At 36.5% G+C, this 15,516-nt stretch overlaps 2 protein-coding genes across 2 annotated transcripts; both read right to left on the bottom strand.

The window, feature by feature from the left end:
* Nucleotides 1-7,020: 7,020 nt before the first annotated feature.
* On the bottom strand, nt 7,021-8,276 carry LOC104111752 (uncharacterized). Its single transcript, XM_009621519.4, has 2 exons — nt 7,935-8,276; nt 7,021-7,811 (listed from the first exon to the last, which is right to left on the bottom strand). The coding sequence occupies exons 1-2, from the start codon at nt 8,178-8,180 to the stop codon at nt 7,278-7,280; spliced, it is 780 nt and encodes a 259-aa protein (XP_009619814.1). The 5' UTR covers nt 8,181-8,276; the 3' UTR covers nt 7,021-7,277.
* Nucleotides 8,277-14,841: 6,565 nt separating this feature from the next.
* On the bottom strand, nt 14,842-15,300 carry LOC138908279 (serine/threonine-protein phosphatase 7 long form homolog). The gene has a single exon (XM_070198937.1). The coding sequence runs from the start codon at nt 15,298-15,300 to the stop codon at nt 14,842-14,844; it is 459 nt and encodes a 152-aa protein (XP_070055038.1).
* Nucleotides 15,301-15,516: the final 216 nt, after the last annotated feature.

Genomic DNA, 15,516 nt, shown 5'->3' with positions numbered 1-15,516 from the left:
ACTTGGACTCTAATTGTAACGACTCGGCCAGTAGTTCCGAGAGTTGTAGCCCTATTTTTCTCATTTTTGTTTATTTATGTGTTGTTCAGCTGTGTTGAGTTGTATCGAGTTGGTAGATTTGGGTTCGGAGTAATTTTAGACTTAGGATTGTGTCCGAAATGTAATTTGGAGGTCCATGGTAGAATTAGGCTTGAATTGGCGAAAGTTAGAAATTTGGCGATTTTGGTAGGCAGTGAAAAATTAGGTATCGGGGTCGGAATGTAATGTCAGAAGTTGGAGTAGGTTCGTAGTGTCATTTGTGACGTGTGTGCAAAATTTGAGGTCATTTGGACGTGGTTTGATAGGTTTCGGCGTCGTTGGCGAATTTTGGAAGTTTAGAAGTTCTTAGACTTGAATCTGAGGTTGATTTGGTGTTTTGGTGTTGTTTTGGGTGTTCCTAAGGTTCGACTAAGTTCGGGTAGTGATATATGACTTGTTTGAATTATTGGTTGAGGTCCCGAGGGCCTCGGGTGAGTTTCGGATAGGTTTGGGTTGTGTTGCGCTAGTTTTTCTTATAATTCGACGTCGTTTCTTCAAGCATAAATGATATCATATTGAACAAATGAGCTCCTATTTCTTTTTGATTGAAGCATTAGATCCGTATCATAATTACGGACCCGTAGCAAAAAGAATCGTCGAATTTGGACATCGTATGAGGATTTTATGGTCATTTTACTAAGAATTAGGTTGCCATATTTTTTTTAGATTAATTACGAAATTGCCACTGATGATGTTTTTAAAAATCTGCACGATTTACAAATATTAAAACCTACATATCTCCTTCATTATAAGGTCAAATTGAGTAATTCAAAAGCCTAACTAGACTAAAATTTCATAAGGAATCCATTGGAGGCATAAAAATAGAGTTTTGGGATCGTTTGGCATGAGAAACGAGGCAGAATAACTGGCAGAAAAATATATAAAATGAGGATTTGTTCATTCGGTCATATTTTGAGTTTGGGAGCTCGGATTTGGGCGATTCTGGGGGTGATTTTCACCATAAGAATTGGGGTAAGTGTTCTCTACTCCATTTTACTTATATTTCATGAATTCATCTTTATTTTTGGGATTTGATTGATGATTTCAAAGTGAAATTGAAGGAGTTAGGGTTTGAGTTTTGGAGAGCTTAAGTGAGAATTTGAGGGACCAAACGAAGTCCGATTTTGTTAAATTTTATATGGTTAGACTTGGGAGAGGATTAGGTTTATTATTCTGTCATTTTTGAATGCTTTCGAGACATGGGCCCGGGGGCGGGTTTTGGCCAGTTTCGGATTTTTGGCATATTTTGTAGTTTTTATTATGGAATTCGATTCGTTAGCCTATGTTGATGGTATTAATCTGATTATGGTTAGATTTGGAGCTTTTGGAGACCGAGTCCAGAGACGAGGGCATCCCAGAGTATGATTTTACGCTGTTAAGGTAAGTAATAGTTTTAACTCTAGCTTTGAGGGTATAAACCCGGAGAATTTGATATCGTGTGATTGTTTGGAGGTGATACCCACGCTAGATGATGGGTGTGTGGGTGTATACCTCGAGGGATTGAGACTTGGTCCGTCCCGTGAGGCCTCATGGCCATCATCTGTGTTTACGTAGTTACTTGTTGTTGAACTTGTCTACCTTCATGTTATAGATCATTCTTAGGCTTTATTCATGCTCACATTATTTGTACTCAGTTATAGAAATTATTGTACATGTTTGCTAATATGTTGTGATATTTGATGTGGGTTGTGTTCCCTTATTTGTTGATGATGGTGAAGCTAGTGAAGTACATGATTGAGTGAGGCTGAGGGTCTGGTTCTGAGGATATTAATACCATAGCGCGTGAGTTGTCCGCGTAGCACGTGAGTTGACCGTGCGGATCCAGGTGTTGATATGATGGCATGTGAGTTGTCTGTGCTTAGCGCTTGGGCTTTGGGAGCCCCTCCGGAGTCTGTACATACCCCCAGTGAGCGCAGAGTGTTGAGTGTTTTGAGCGTTGAGTGCTGAGTGCGAGTGCTGAGTGATGGAGTGACATTGCTATGAGGTTGCATTTACTTTTGCTGTTGCTGCATTTATCTGTTAAACTTCTTTGTGGCATTTACTGAGTTATGAAATTTACCTGTTTATTTCTGTTTATTTTTAAATTGTAAAAATAAATAATTGGACTGTTTTACTTAGCTCGTCACTACTGCTCAGTTCCTTAGTTATTTCTGTTACTACTGAGTCGGTTGTACTCATACTACACCATGCACTTTATGTACAGATTTAGGTGAGTTAGAGCGCGGCGATCGTTGAGTTCAGGCCCGCTATCTGTGGAGATTGCAAGGTAGCTGCTAGCGTCCGCAGGACCTTGTTACTCCTTTTGTCATTTCTTCTTTTGGATAGTTAGACAGTTTATATATCTTAGTTTATAGTTTTAGACGCTCATGGCTTAGTGACACCCCGATGTTTGGGGCTCATTTCCGTATTTTTCTATATTATATTTAGAGTTGATTTTGTTTATGAAAAATTTAAATGTTAAAATATTTTATTAAATTCTTATAATCGGTTTAGTAGTAATATTTTGGGAAGTAGGCTTGCCTTGTAACACGATAGGCACCATCATGACCATGGTTAGATTTTGGATCGTGACACTAATTAACGAAATATACCTTTTTACATATTCGTACATTAATGTAAGATATTTTAAATGTTACGGGATATTGAGGGGCATAAAAGTCCGCTAATATTTTAAAGATATTTTTGTCACATAATATTTAGCATAAATTATTCGTACTTTTATAATAATATAGATTATTACTAGTCTTAGGTTACACGCTTTGCGCGTGTGTCTATATCATTGAATGTATAATTTAAAAAATAAATATAAATATTATTAACTAATAGCTTGACTTATAAAATATAAATTAAAAAAAAAATACAAGTTCTTGAAAATGATGAACGGTGATCCCATTTTGTTAGCTCAATAAAGGAAGGAATCTTGCTAATAGAAATCCTCATATACCTTATTGTGATTTCTAAGAATTCTACGGGAGTATCTTACGAAAATTATTGTTATTTTTATAGCCTAATACTGAAAACAAACAAATAACATAAAATACTTTTATTAACGAAGATAACTCAAAATTTGAAAAATTGAATGTTTTAATTTGGTCTTTAGAAATGATTGAGGTTGGTTTTATAGCTCATAGAAAAATTAATAAGTGACAATATAAAATCTAAAAACAGCTAATCTTGAGTTGCTATTTTACAACTATTAACTTAATATATAGAAACTGTAAAAGTTGTCATTTTTGGAATAATGCAAATAATAATAAATATTATAATAATAATAATAATAATAATAATAATAATAATAATAATAATAATAATAATAATAATAATAATAATAATAATAATAATAATAATAATAATAATAATAATTTATGACAACTTATTTAGAATATATTTTGACTTTCACTATTTCATCCTTATTATTTTAAGTTTGTATTTTTACTAATTTGATTCTTAAGTCTAATTTTAACTAATTTTGTCCATTTTTTTCACCGCTAATACTCTTTTTATGGAGATAAATTTATGTATCCTAAGATTTTTGTTAACTTGAAAACTAATTTACTTATATGATGAATTAAAAAATAATTAAATTTAATTCTTTTGATAATTAGTAATTCAAAGACTTAATTATTTGTTTTTAACATTTTTTTATTCATTCAAGTTCTTCATATATTAGCTCATTCATAGTTTTAAATATTTAATTGTAGTTATTAATTTTATCCAATAAAAATTTTGCATTGTTGAAGAGTAAAAACATAATCTAATATTGCACTTTTAGATTTTTGAGTTGATAGATCTTTTATATTATTAAATATATTTTTAGTAATTTATCTTTTTATTGATCAGTGTACTTTTCAAATATTATACAAAAACAATATCTAGAAAGCTAGAATTTAATGGTAATTAGAATTTCAAAAGTAGATATAACGTGTATTCTCATTGAATAACATGATAAATTAGGAAATAAAATCCACTCAAATTCATTTACTTCTCTAGTGTTATACCGTTAGCTTTGATTAGGTTTTCATGCTTAGTCCTAATGAAACATACGTAAAATAATGTTCAAAACTATTATCTATAATTACAAATTTGCTTAAACGTTTTTTGCACTAATTGTAATTAAAGATTATTAATTGTTTGACCTTTTTTTTCTTACTTTGGTAAAAATAAATATAGATAGAAATAATATTTGAAAATACTTTGAATATTTTTATACTAAAATTAGGACATAACAATGATACTTTTCATTGACCAACAACAATCTACTACCTATTCTAAGCCGTAAATTTTCTTTTTCTAAAAAAAGGAAATGTTTTGTTTAGTTATTTTCATTCTTATAGCATACATTAGGCCTCATCACATAGAAGTTTAAACAAGGAATATTTAATATATACAATTTTAGTTGATTTGGAACTCCTAAATATTAGGGAAATAATGCACAAAAATTAGTTGATTTAGAATTCTTAAATATTTACAAAATAATTAAATTACTATTTGTCTAATGTGAAATCTAATCTTAAAGGGTAAAAAAAGCGAACAACATTTCGTTAAGTGTCTTCGTGCTTTTAATATAGTACTAATCTTACGTTACGCGCGTTGCGCGTGTACACTATCTCAATGAGTAAAAGGTTTTTTTTTTAATGTAGATATTATATTAAATATTGTGTTTGAGTTATAAAATAAAGTATATATTTCTGAAAATGATGAATATTGATCCTATATTTATCACTCAATAAAAATAATAAACTACTTCAATAGAAGTTCTCGATCTTCAGCCAATATATTCAACTGAAATTTATTCTTATTATAATTTTATTTGATATAGAATAGATATAGATTAGTGCTTTCCATGTGTCCTGTTAGTCATTCTAAAACTTATATAAATATCTCTCTTTCTCATCTTTGCAATTTTGAAATTCATTAGGTAATTAAAGTATTTTTAGATATAATTTGTTTATCTTACTTTAATAAATAGTAATGGTTAAATATATTTTAAATTTTTCACTACATGTAAAATATTGTTATATAATCTAGTCGTTAAAAAATGAGCAAACTCATTCTAAATCATAAAAGAACTTGAATATATAAACCTTTTTAATGATTCTTGATGTACATAAAAGAATAGACAAAACTCTGAATCTAGAAATCTTCTTACAATTTTGCAATAAAAACTTGGAAAGAACTTAAATTTACCGCGGCGATGAATCCTTGGCAACAATAATATGGAATGTACTATAGTTATATTAAATAATTTAAAAGGGAAAAAAAATATATAATGTGAAATTTAATTGATTTTAAAGTTCGATATATTACGACTTCTTACTTAATTCAAATAAGAAATAACTTTTAAAGCAAAATTTTAATTGATTTTAAAATCCTAAATATTAGTTCACAAATAGATTTCTTCTAAAATAAAAATAAAAAAATCTTCTAAAAACAAAGCAAAACGGCAATCCCTAATTATCAAACAAAACAATCTAAAATAATAAAATAAGAATTCCAATGGATACATGTCAAAATATAAAAGAAAAATGGATCTTTTAGCTAATGATCTCCACTGATACTATTTTAGTTTACATGTGTGGCTATAATCTATTTCTATTTAGATTAGGACTTTTAAAAGTATAACAACCGGAAGGGTATTTTTAGTAAATTTAGGCAAAGGATTTATATGAATAGAATTTATTCGATTTAAATTTCAAAATATTAGGAGTTTTTACCTAATTTCAATACGGAAATGGTTTAATTCATAGGCCTAAATATTAGAGAAATTAATTAAATGACTATTTTGCTAGTGTGAAATTAATTTTTGAAGGGTAAAAAAAAGGCGAACAACATTTCACTAAGAGTCTTCATGCTTTTAATATAGTATGTATATAGATAGATATAAATTATTATTATTATTATTATTATTATTATTATTATTATTATTATAGATAATCTTATAAAAACTGCGAACTGCATAATTAAGGAATTTATCGTAACAAGATAAAAGCGTAGAAATATAAATTGGCAACACTTGTGATGAACATTTTGTATTCTTTATAAAATTGTTTTACTTGACAAGGTGGGTTGCTCTGATGGTAAGCACCCTCCACTTCCAACCAAGAGGTTGTGAGTTCGAGTCACCCCAAGAGCAAGGTGGGGAGTTCTTGGAGGGAAGGATGCCGAGGGTCATTTGGAAACCCCAAGGTAGGGGTAAGGTCTGCGTGCGTACACACTACCCTCCCCAGACCCCACTAGTAAGATTATACTGTGTTGTTGTTTGTTGTATAAAATTGTTTTACTGGAGATAAGGTTGAAGAGAATGGAAATATGGATACCCAGACTTTGCTTTAAGAGGTCAACGAGAAATATTGCTTAGGCAGCTGCGGAAACCAACATAAATTTGAAACCGCATTCAACCCACATCCAACCCGTTTTACCCATTTTATTACGGGTCGAAAACGGGTAAACCCATATTTAAAGTGGGCGGGTTAAAAATGGGTTCATCAGGTGCCGGTTGGATGCAGAGCCAGGATTTTTTGGGTCGCAAACAAAAAGCAAAGAGACAACCTTTATAAGAGAGAGAAACTCCTCCGATCCACATGAAAATGTTACTACTAAATAAACTCACATCCCCTTGACAATCAAGCTAGTATATGACCGTCACAAAGTACAATATGAATTGGTCCAAGACTGATTTAATGCAACTTTATACATCTCCTGATTAAATTCCTAATAACAAAAGTGAGCGGAAAATTGTGAGATATATATACCGATCACCATGAAACTGCAAATTCTTAAGCTTTAAACTAATCCGATATACAGTTTCTAAGGAACCATTTTTGTAAAGTGCAAGTAGGAGAAGAATTAGATATTGCATAATAGTCCTAAGTACCAACATCCTAGGCAACATAACATATGTCTAGGCCAAAGATCAGAAACAAAACAGAAAAGATATTGGACTGCCAGGAAATCAGAAGATATTGTATAGATAACCTTACAAGTAGTTCGTTTACTTTCACATAGCGGGAGAACTGTTGGGAAAATAGTACAAACCATAAGCTAGTGGCATTAATAGCATAATCATATCCTTAAGAAACATAGCAGGGAATTTTAAGGAGAGAGCAGAGAGATCAAACCTAAAGTCCCCATTAGGAAAAAGCTAAGTATAAAACAGGTAAACTAGAGGCCTCAGTACTTCCAATTTGCCAAGATCACCCTTAACGCTTACTGCGTTCAGCGGATTTGTTGAAAGGTAAAAAGTGTTTCTTACCTTGGAAGGAAAACTCCATACCCTTAGAATCCATCTTAAATTCCCCACCAATGGTCTTTAGCCATTCGCCTCCTAGTACCATGTCACAATTTGACGACAATGGAAGTAGATATAAATCCAAACTAAACAGGGCGTCTTGCAGTAACAATTGAAAGTTGTTGCATGCTCTGGAGGTCACCACATTCCCAAAAGCTGCGCTAACAGATCGAGGCTTATTGATTGGAAATGTGTCACAGCCTAACTTATCTGCAAAGGATTCATCGATAAAATTGTGTGTAGTTCCCCCTAAACCAATTAGGATATTCACGGGCCGTTTCCCATGGTACCCAGTCACACAGCAACCTTCGTATGGCTTAGAATATTCTACTACAGCGTCCAATGATATCGCCATGGTTATAATTTCTTCTTGTTCTGTAGTCACAGGATCTACAGTTGGAATGTCAACAACAACCTTACTCGTGGTTAAGGTTTTTCCGCGTCCCTAAAACATGAATCCAAAGAAATAGAGCCAATATTACAAATCATTACAAGAGAAATTTTGGAAACTCAAATGGCGAGTTAAAAGAGGAGTTTTAGTTTAACACCATAGTGTTTTGTATTGTACCTCAAGCGTAGATGAGTTGCCATAGCCGGCAGCAGAGGAAGGATTCACGGCAGGTTTCTCGGGCTCAAAAGCATCTGTTCCTTTCAGTTGATTCTTCAACGACTCAACGGTTTCCTTCAGCTCTAGAATTGCTTGATCAGACTTGTCCTGTCTGTCACGCAATACTCCGAATATCCTCCCGATTAGGGCACGTATTTCCTTCATCTCCATGGCAGTAGTTGTGGTCTCCTTGTTTTCGTCAGCCATCTCAAAGAAGAAGAAGAAAAAGAAGAAGAATAGTGGGAATACAGAGAGGAATTAGGAGTTTGGTTTATAGTCTGCAACAGAGAGTACAACCATGCCTTTTTGTAGTACTAGCTCATACACTGTAGATCATTAGCTTTAATCTCCACTTCCTTCTCATGGGCCCCATGCATAAAGTGATAAGAATTAGTTTAATTTAAATTAAATCATATTTTATATGTTTCCTGAGTCTGCGATATTTCTCAAACGCTCAAAAGTGTAATCAACTTATGAAAATATGCGTATTTCTCTCTGTTTTTCCAGTAGTAGCTGTGCTTTTCACTTTTATACAATTCTGTGTATGAGTAAACCAATAGTAGCTCATGTGCTTTTCACTTCTACATACAATTCTCTGTATGAGTAAACCAATAGTAGCTCATGTGCTTTTCACTTTTACATGTGCTTAATCTGGCACTGGGGACTCGGGATATTGGTAATGGTAAAGTAGAGGGCTGTTTTGTCGTGTTGCTGAGTGACCAGACTCTTCAAATGGTGCAAAGGAGCATGTACGAATTGTGACAACAGTCCAGAGATGAGTCCACAACCCATTTGGTTCTTCTGGACAAGCGTGACGAAAATGTGTATTTAAAAAAAAGAGTAATATTTTTATATATCGTTCTCTTTTAAAGAACCTTATACTTTAACGAAGTTTTGAAAGAGTGCTATATATATATATATAAATATATATAACGCTCTTTTAAATCGCGCTATATACATAACGCGATATATAACCGCGCTATACTTATTTTGTGGGCCCACCAATAAGTCTCATGCGTTTAACTGATATAACAATAATTCAAATGGGTATAGCGCTTTTTAAAAGAGCGCTATACCTAAAACAATTCAGCCCAACATTGCCTTATTTAAAGGCGTTAGGATTTTACAAAAATCCATTCAAAAATATTCCTAACTCTCGTTCAAATTTTTCTTCTTGTTAAATTCTCAAGCATTTTTTCATAATGTCTGAATAGCGAAAAGTAAGGGTTTCATTATATTGTGGGGGTGAGGTTGTGGTGGCGAATAACTTTGTGAGCTATAGTTTATCTCCACAGTGTCATGTTAAGTTGCCACTTACAATGGAGTACGATAGATTGGTATCGTTGTTATGTAATAAAATGAGTGTGAGGAAACATTCGGTGAACCTTAAAGTAACCGAAAGATATCTGTATTCCGTCACTCCGCAAGGGGTTGCTTGTTATGCTGAGTTTAACATCGACGATGATGAAACTTTGAGGAATTTTTTGAGGACTCCGGATGAATACCGGAAATTTCTTATGATAAAAATGTTGGAAATGTACGTCAAGGTCGAAGACGTTCGCAATAATGAGGTTGCGCATAGTAGGGATAACCCTCAGTTATCGGGTGGTTATTTCTGGAGCAGTTTTTGCCGGACAGGTTCCGGATGAAAGAGTTTGCCCTGATTTAAACCTATCACCACGGGCGAATGAGGAGAAAGGAAATAATTTCTCTCCTGCTTTACATAATCTACAAGACGAGTGGTAAACTTTAATTTTCCTTAGTGTTACGATGTATATTTTTGTTGTATTGAATTTGTATTAACACTCATATATTCCACAAGGGGTACCGTCCAAATATGACTTTTACAAGTTATGAACCCACGCCCAGTTGGAATATGCGTAGTTTTGGTGTGTTGGATCATGGTGGTCCATCCGGGAGTCATCACCAACATGATAATGTCCATCAAGGAATGTCAACACGTTACGACTTATAAGTGAAGTGATACAGCTATATGGAAAGTATTTATTAATTTCAGTAGCTTATTATTTTGTTATTTGTGCAGTGAAAACGAGCAAGTTGAACCACATGTCCTCACTCAATTGCCCGAAGACGACATATTAAATCGGGATCTGGCAGATGCACAAAGTGAGGAAGAGAACAGTGATTATGACAACAATGCCGATGATTCCGGAGACGACACACCCTTCCCTCGTGAGGATGGTGACGAGGAGGAAGAGAATGAATGACCTGATTTGACGAGGGAGTATTCTCCATCCCCCGTTAGACCAAGAGTGTTCGAGTCCCAATTGCCGTTTCATTCAAGGAAAATTCCCTACCTTGATAACTTGCCAAGTATGCCGGATGTGGATGCTCTCACAAGGGATTTTGATGAAATTCGGACAGCAATGTGGGATGATTCTAGACCAACGGTGCTGGCAAAGGGCATGATTTTTCCTGATAAAGTGCGCCTAATCAGGGCGGCAAAAATGTACAGCGTAAAAGAGTGTCGTGAGATGATGGTATGGGAGTCAAGTCCGGATGTATACAAGGTTGTTTGTCGCATATGGTTTACGGGTTGTCATTGGATGCTGCGTGCGAGCAAGAAGAACACAAGTCTGTGGAAAGTGAGTAAATATATTCCCACTCACAAATGTGAAATGGACACATTCAATGGGAATCACTACAACTTGGATATTGCTTGATTTCTCTTGTCCTTATTCCACACCTTGAAGCGTCCATAAGGTATAAAATCAAAGAGTGCATTACATCACTCCACCAGGAATATGGTCATACCATTACCAAAAGAAAGGCATTTCTCGGGCGCAAACATACGTTTGAAATTGTTTATGGTAATTGGGATAAGTCATTTGCAGCTCTACCTAAGTACATGGACACACTGCAACACTTTAACCCGGGACGGTTGTTGAATGGAAGCTTGAGCGTAGTCCGAAAAAATCAGAATATATATTCAATTACGTGTTCTGGGCATTTAAACCAGCAATTGATGGTTTTTCGCATTGCCGGTCGATAATATCCATAGACGACACTCATGTCTATGGAAAGTATGATATCAAGTTGTTGATAGCCGTTGCAGTAGATGCTAATGAATAAATATTTCCTCTAGCGTTTGCTATTTGTGCCAATGAAAGCCAAGAGACGTGGACGTTGTTTTTGAACCATTTGAAAGAGCATGTTGTCAAACAGTTTTCCGACATTTGTCTAATATCTGATCGGCATAGTGGTATCTTAAGTTCTATAGAGAACTTGCCTGCATGGCAAGAACGTTATGCCTACCACTGTTACTGTGTGAGGCACTTTAAGGCCAATTTCCAGAAGGCATATCCCAATAAGGATCTGCATGATTTGATGTGGATGGCAGCTACAGACCACCAAGAGCATAAATTCCGGAGGCACATGGAATCTATCAGGCAGGAAGACGAGAGAGCCTATCATTGGTTGATGCGACATGAGCTTCAGAAGTAGACTTTGCATGCGGATGGTGGAAGAAGATGGGGAATTCTGACTACAAACGTGTCAGAGTCTTTCAACGGGTTATTGAAGTCGGCAAGAGGATTTCCTGTCACTGCCATGGTGCAGATGTTGTTCAAGCAGATGGCGGAGAGGTTTGTTGAAAGGACTGCAGCTGCAACGTCATTGATGAAAAGGGGTGTTGAATTTATGCCACTACCGATGAAGAGATTTGAGAAATGCAGGCGGCGAGCACATTGGCATTCATTTTTGCAGTATGATCACGACAGAAATATTTTTGAAGTTTGCACCGCTATCCATCAAAATCTGGGGAATAATGTACATATCATAAATGAATCTAGAAGGTTATGCTCTTATGGGAAATGGTCCATCTACCACATGCCGTGCTCACATGCCATCGGGTGCTTTCAACATACAGGTTTAGGGCCAACCAACTACGTTGATAAACAATATAGTGTTGCTGCTTACTTAAACACCTATAGTGGACAGTTGCAGCCAGTGGGTACTGAGCATTATTGGCCTCCGGAACCATTTAAAATGGTGTATAACAAGGACTATCTACGTCGAATACAGGTACAAAAGAGAACGCGTATACGGAACCAAATAAATGCTAGCGATACCATTTATGCACACAAATGTGGTATATGCTCATAAACAGGACACGACCGTCGAAAATGTCCTTCGGCTGGTTTGGTTGATGGTGGTAATCAAGCTCGTGGTGGGTGTTCTTCTAATGTTCCCAACTATCAATGAGTTTATGTTGTAATAAGTAAATGTTTTGTTTATGTTGCAAGATGTATCAAATAAAATTATGTTTCCATTGTTGTTAAATCCTATTGATATTTAACATTTTTTAGTTGAGTAAATTAATGCATTTCTCCCTTCCGTTCATGTAATCAAAAATAGTATTGGATTAAAAAACGGAAAATATGTGAATATATTTAATAAATATAGTTCAAAAATAGTTGAGTTAAAGGTAGATTTCTGATAAATATGTGAATACACATAGCGCGGTTAAATACTACGTTATGTGAATATATATATATATATAGCGCGGTTAAATATTATATATATATATATAGATGTTAAATACTACGTTATGTGTATTGTCTTGTCGAACTGAAAAGCTGCCCGTCTGAGAAAAAATTATTTTGTATCCGTAATCATCTTTAACACGCAAAGCATAGCGCAGTTAAATACTACGTTATGTGAATATATATATATAGCGCGGTTAAATACTACGTTATGTGTGTTTCCTTGCCTATAAATAACGTGCGCATTCTAGTTATTTTCTGCGCTTAACAATAACTAATAGCATAACTTTTCATAAAAGCAAGATTTTTTTTAACGCTTTAACAAATGTCTGAACGCCTTTATGTACCAAGGTGTCAGTGCGGCAAAAAGTGTTTGATGAATGACTGTTGAGATGATGGTGAAGTTGGACGCCGCTACTGGATGTGTATGGACAAGTTTTATAGGGTTCGCAACGAACCTTTTTGCAATTTTGAGGTATGGATTGATGAACCCTGTAAGCAGGAATGCTACAAATGATCTTTGAAGTATCTTCATGATTTGACCTTAAAACAGTGTGAATATGAAAAAGAATATAAACGAGAAATTATGGAGTTGAAAGAAAAACTGAAAGAGGTAGAATTAGAAAAAAATAAGATGGAAGAGAAATTTAAGTGGTTGGAGCAGAGAATAATGGGCGACAGTGACTAAACAATGACATGTATGTGTTGAGTGTACTACTTTATCTTTATATTTCCCGTATCATGTATTTTCATTAGTTGTACTGAATTTAAATTATGTTAAGTTGTTATATTTTGTGTTTGTGTTGTAGTATTAAAATAAAGAAGGAACGGGGAAATAAAAACATAATGCGCATATTATGTAAACATAAAAAATGATTGTTATTATTTACATAAAATACAGAAAAAAATCAATGTGTCCCACAGCCTGTGTGCTTCAATGCAACCGCTGGCCTAAGGCGCATCCCATCCCGCCCGGCTATGCTATCAGGATCATCCTCATCACGATGCCTCTTTATAGTAGGATGCACTGCAGCATGATCATCAGTGGTGCTGGCATGATCGGTAGAAGGGGCTATCGGTCCAGTAGAAGCCTACAGAAGAATAAGTCAGCTCAGTATAGGAAAGTATATATTAAGTCACAATAATTTAAATTGTCTTACCATGGTCTCGTCGGGCTCCTGAATATAATTATCTGTCGCAGCCATGTCAGCATCGCACAAATGGGCCTTCGTGACGGGCAGGGATGAAGCCTTAATAAGAAAATTAATAAAGTTATGGAAAATAAACGAGAAAAGAGAAAACAAATTTAAATTTAATACTAATAAAAACATACCTGCGCCTGTGATGATAAGCCATAACTCAGCCGGCGCCCACTATCCAAATCTCGGGTCGGCCTATCCTCAGCAGCGGTCGATGACCCTAGGAAGTATGCTTCCCAATCCTCTCCGGTAAGGTCCGTGCCTGTGATCAATAACGGACCTGACGGGGTCACCTGCGAAGTCCCTGGAGTGAGCTGCATCCCAAGGCTGTATGACGACATGCTGGTGGGATACTCATCCGGCTCATGTAGGTCACCCGGCAGATCAGCACCAACATCATCAATAGGGGCCTCAACGCCCCCTTGCTGGGGACCACCTCCTCGCCACCCACCACGACCCCGTGCGACAGCCCTGCCTCGTGGGGCACCCCTACCTCGAGGGGCACCCCTGCCTCATGGGGAACCCTTCCCTCGTGCGACACCCCTACCTCGCTGGTATTGCTCTGGCGCCATATAAGCAGGGTCGTGTCCCAAGCGCTGATCCTCTTGAGCTCGCTGCAGTGTCCGGGCAGCCACCTCTGCAACCTGCCGGCCGTAATCGTGCAAAGCAGTCGCTCCCTCACCGGCATGCTGTTGCATCTGCAGTCCCATCTGGTAGACTATATGTAGGCCAATAGCCTGCACAACGTATAAAATATAAACTACAGAACACTAAGTTACAGTTATATAATTAATAATAACAGAAAATATACCAGGGCCTCATGCTGCCCGGCGTATGGAACGTACCGACCGCCAGCTTGATGAATGGGATTCCCGACAAAACGTCGGGTAACACGGCGGTACCAGGGCATATAGAGCTGAATAGTCTCCGTCTGGATCTGTGAAGGGGGGGGGGGGATTAGGTCAGCTCGGTCGTCCCAAGTATGGACCTACGCCTCTAGCCATGCTACATATGCGTCGTTCGCCCTAGAATGATCATCCCGCTGATAACGTGTGGCCTCCCATGTAGGCCCCCTCTGTCTCCCCGGTGATGTCGGGGTGCAATATCTCCAAATGCTGTCGAATAGCTGTCAAACTCATGCGACTGGCCCCTGAGTGTGCAGTCTCATCCTGTGGCCTGAAAACCAGTGAGCTGCTGCAGCATGTCCAAATACTGTCCACGCGTCATCTCTCTCATGGCTTGAGGTAGTGCAATGGGCAATCCATCAATATGCATCCCATATAAAACCTCCACGTCCTGCAGCATGATGGTGGCCTCGCCAATGGGCAGGTGAAAAGTGTGCGTCTCCGGTCGCCACCGCTCTATCAGGGCCGTGATCAAAGACCAGTCGAGCTGCAGCCGCCCGATCTCCAAAATCCTGTAGAAGCCCGTATCCCGCAGGCGCTGGACTACACGGGGATGGAGATCTCTGTCCTTCGTAAAATCCCACATGTCGTCCACTCTCCTGGCACGGAGAGTCTGGGCCAGTAACTCTTCCTCCCATACGTAGGCGGACCTATGATCGCCCTGTAACACTAATAGCTCATCGGAGACAGGTCCGGGATGCATAGGCGGCACGTCCATGTCGTATACTATAAATTAAACAACATTAATTGTATGTTTGATCTGTAAATTAAATAATTATTTTTATAATTATACAATATTTAATTGGACCAAGCTATTTAATTGGTCCGGGATCCAGGCTCGATATTTGAGGCCCAGTAGGACCAAGCTATCCTGAGTTCTTGTGTGTGTCAATTTTATTATTTTCGTAATTTTGTATGTTTGTTTTATAAATTA

The sequence above is a fragment of the Nicotiana tomentosiformis genome, chromosome 3 (genome assembly GCF_000390325.3).
Source record: "Nicotiana tomentosiformis chromosome 3, ASM39032v3, whole genome shotgun sequence".
Classification (NCBI taxonomy): Eukaryota; Viridiplantae; Streptophyta; class Magnoliopsida; order Solanales; family Solanaceae; genus Nicotiana; species Nicotiana tomentosiformis.
The sequence above is the reverse complement of the archived record's forward strand: the minus strand, read 5'-3'. Positions and strand labels throughout refer to the sequence as shown.

Bases quoted from the DNA above. Each gene is read 5' to 3' on its own strand.
- LOC104111752 (XM_009621519.4), bottom strand. From the start codon at position 8,180: ATGGCTGACGAAAACAAGGAGACCACAACTACTGCCATGGAGATGAAG. The intron at 7,812-7,934 runs GTACAATACAAA...TTCATGTTTTAG, and splicing joins GCAACTCATCTACGCTTGAG to GGACGCGGAAAAACCTTAAC.
- LOC138908279 (XM_070198937.1), bottom strand. From the start codon at position 15,300: ATGGACGTGCCGCCTATGCATCCCGGACCTGTCTCCGATGAGCTATTA.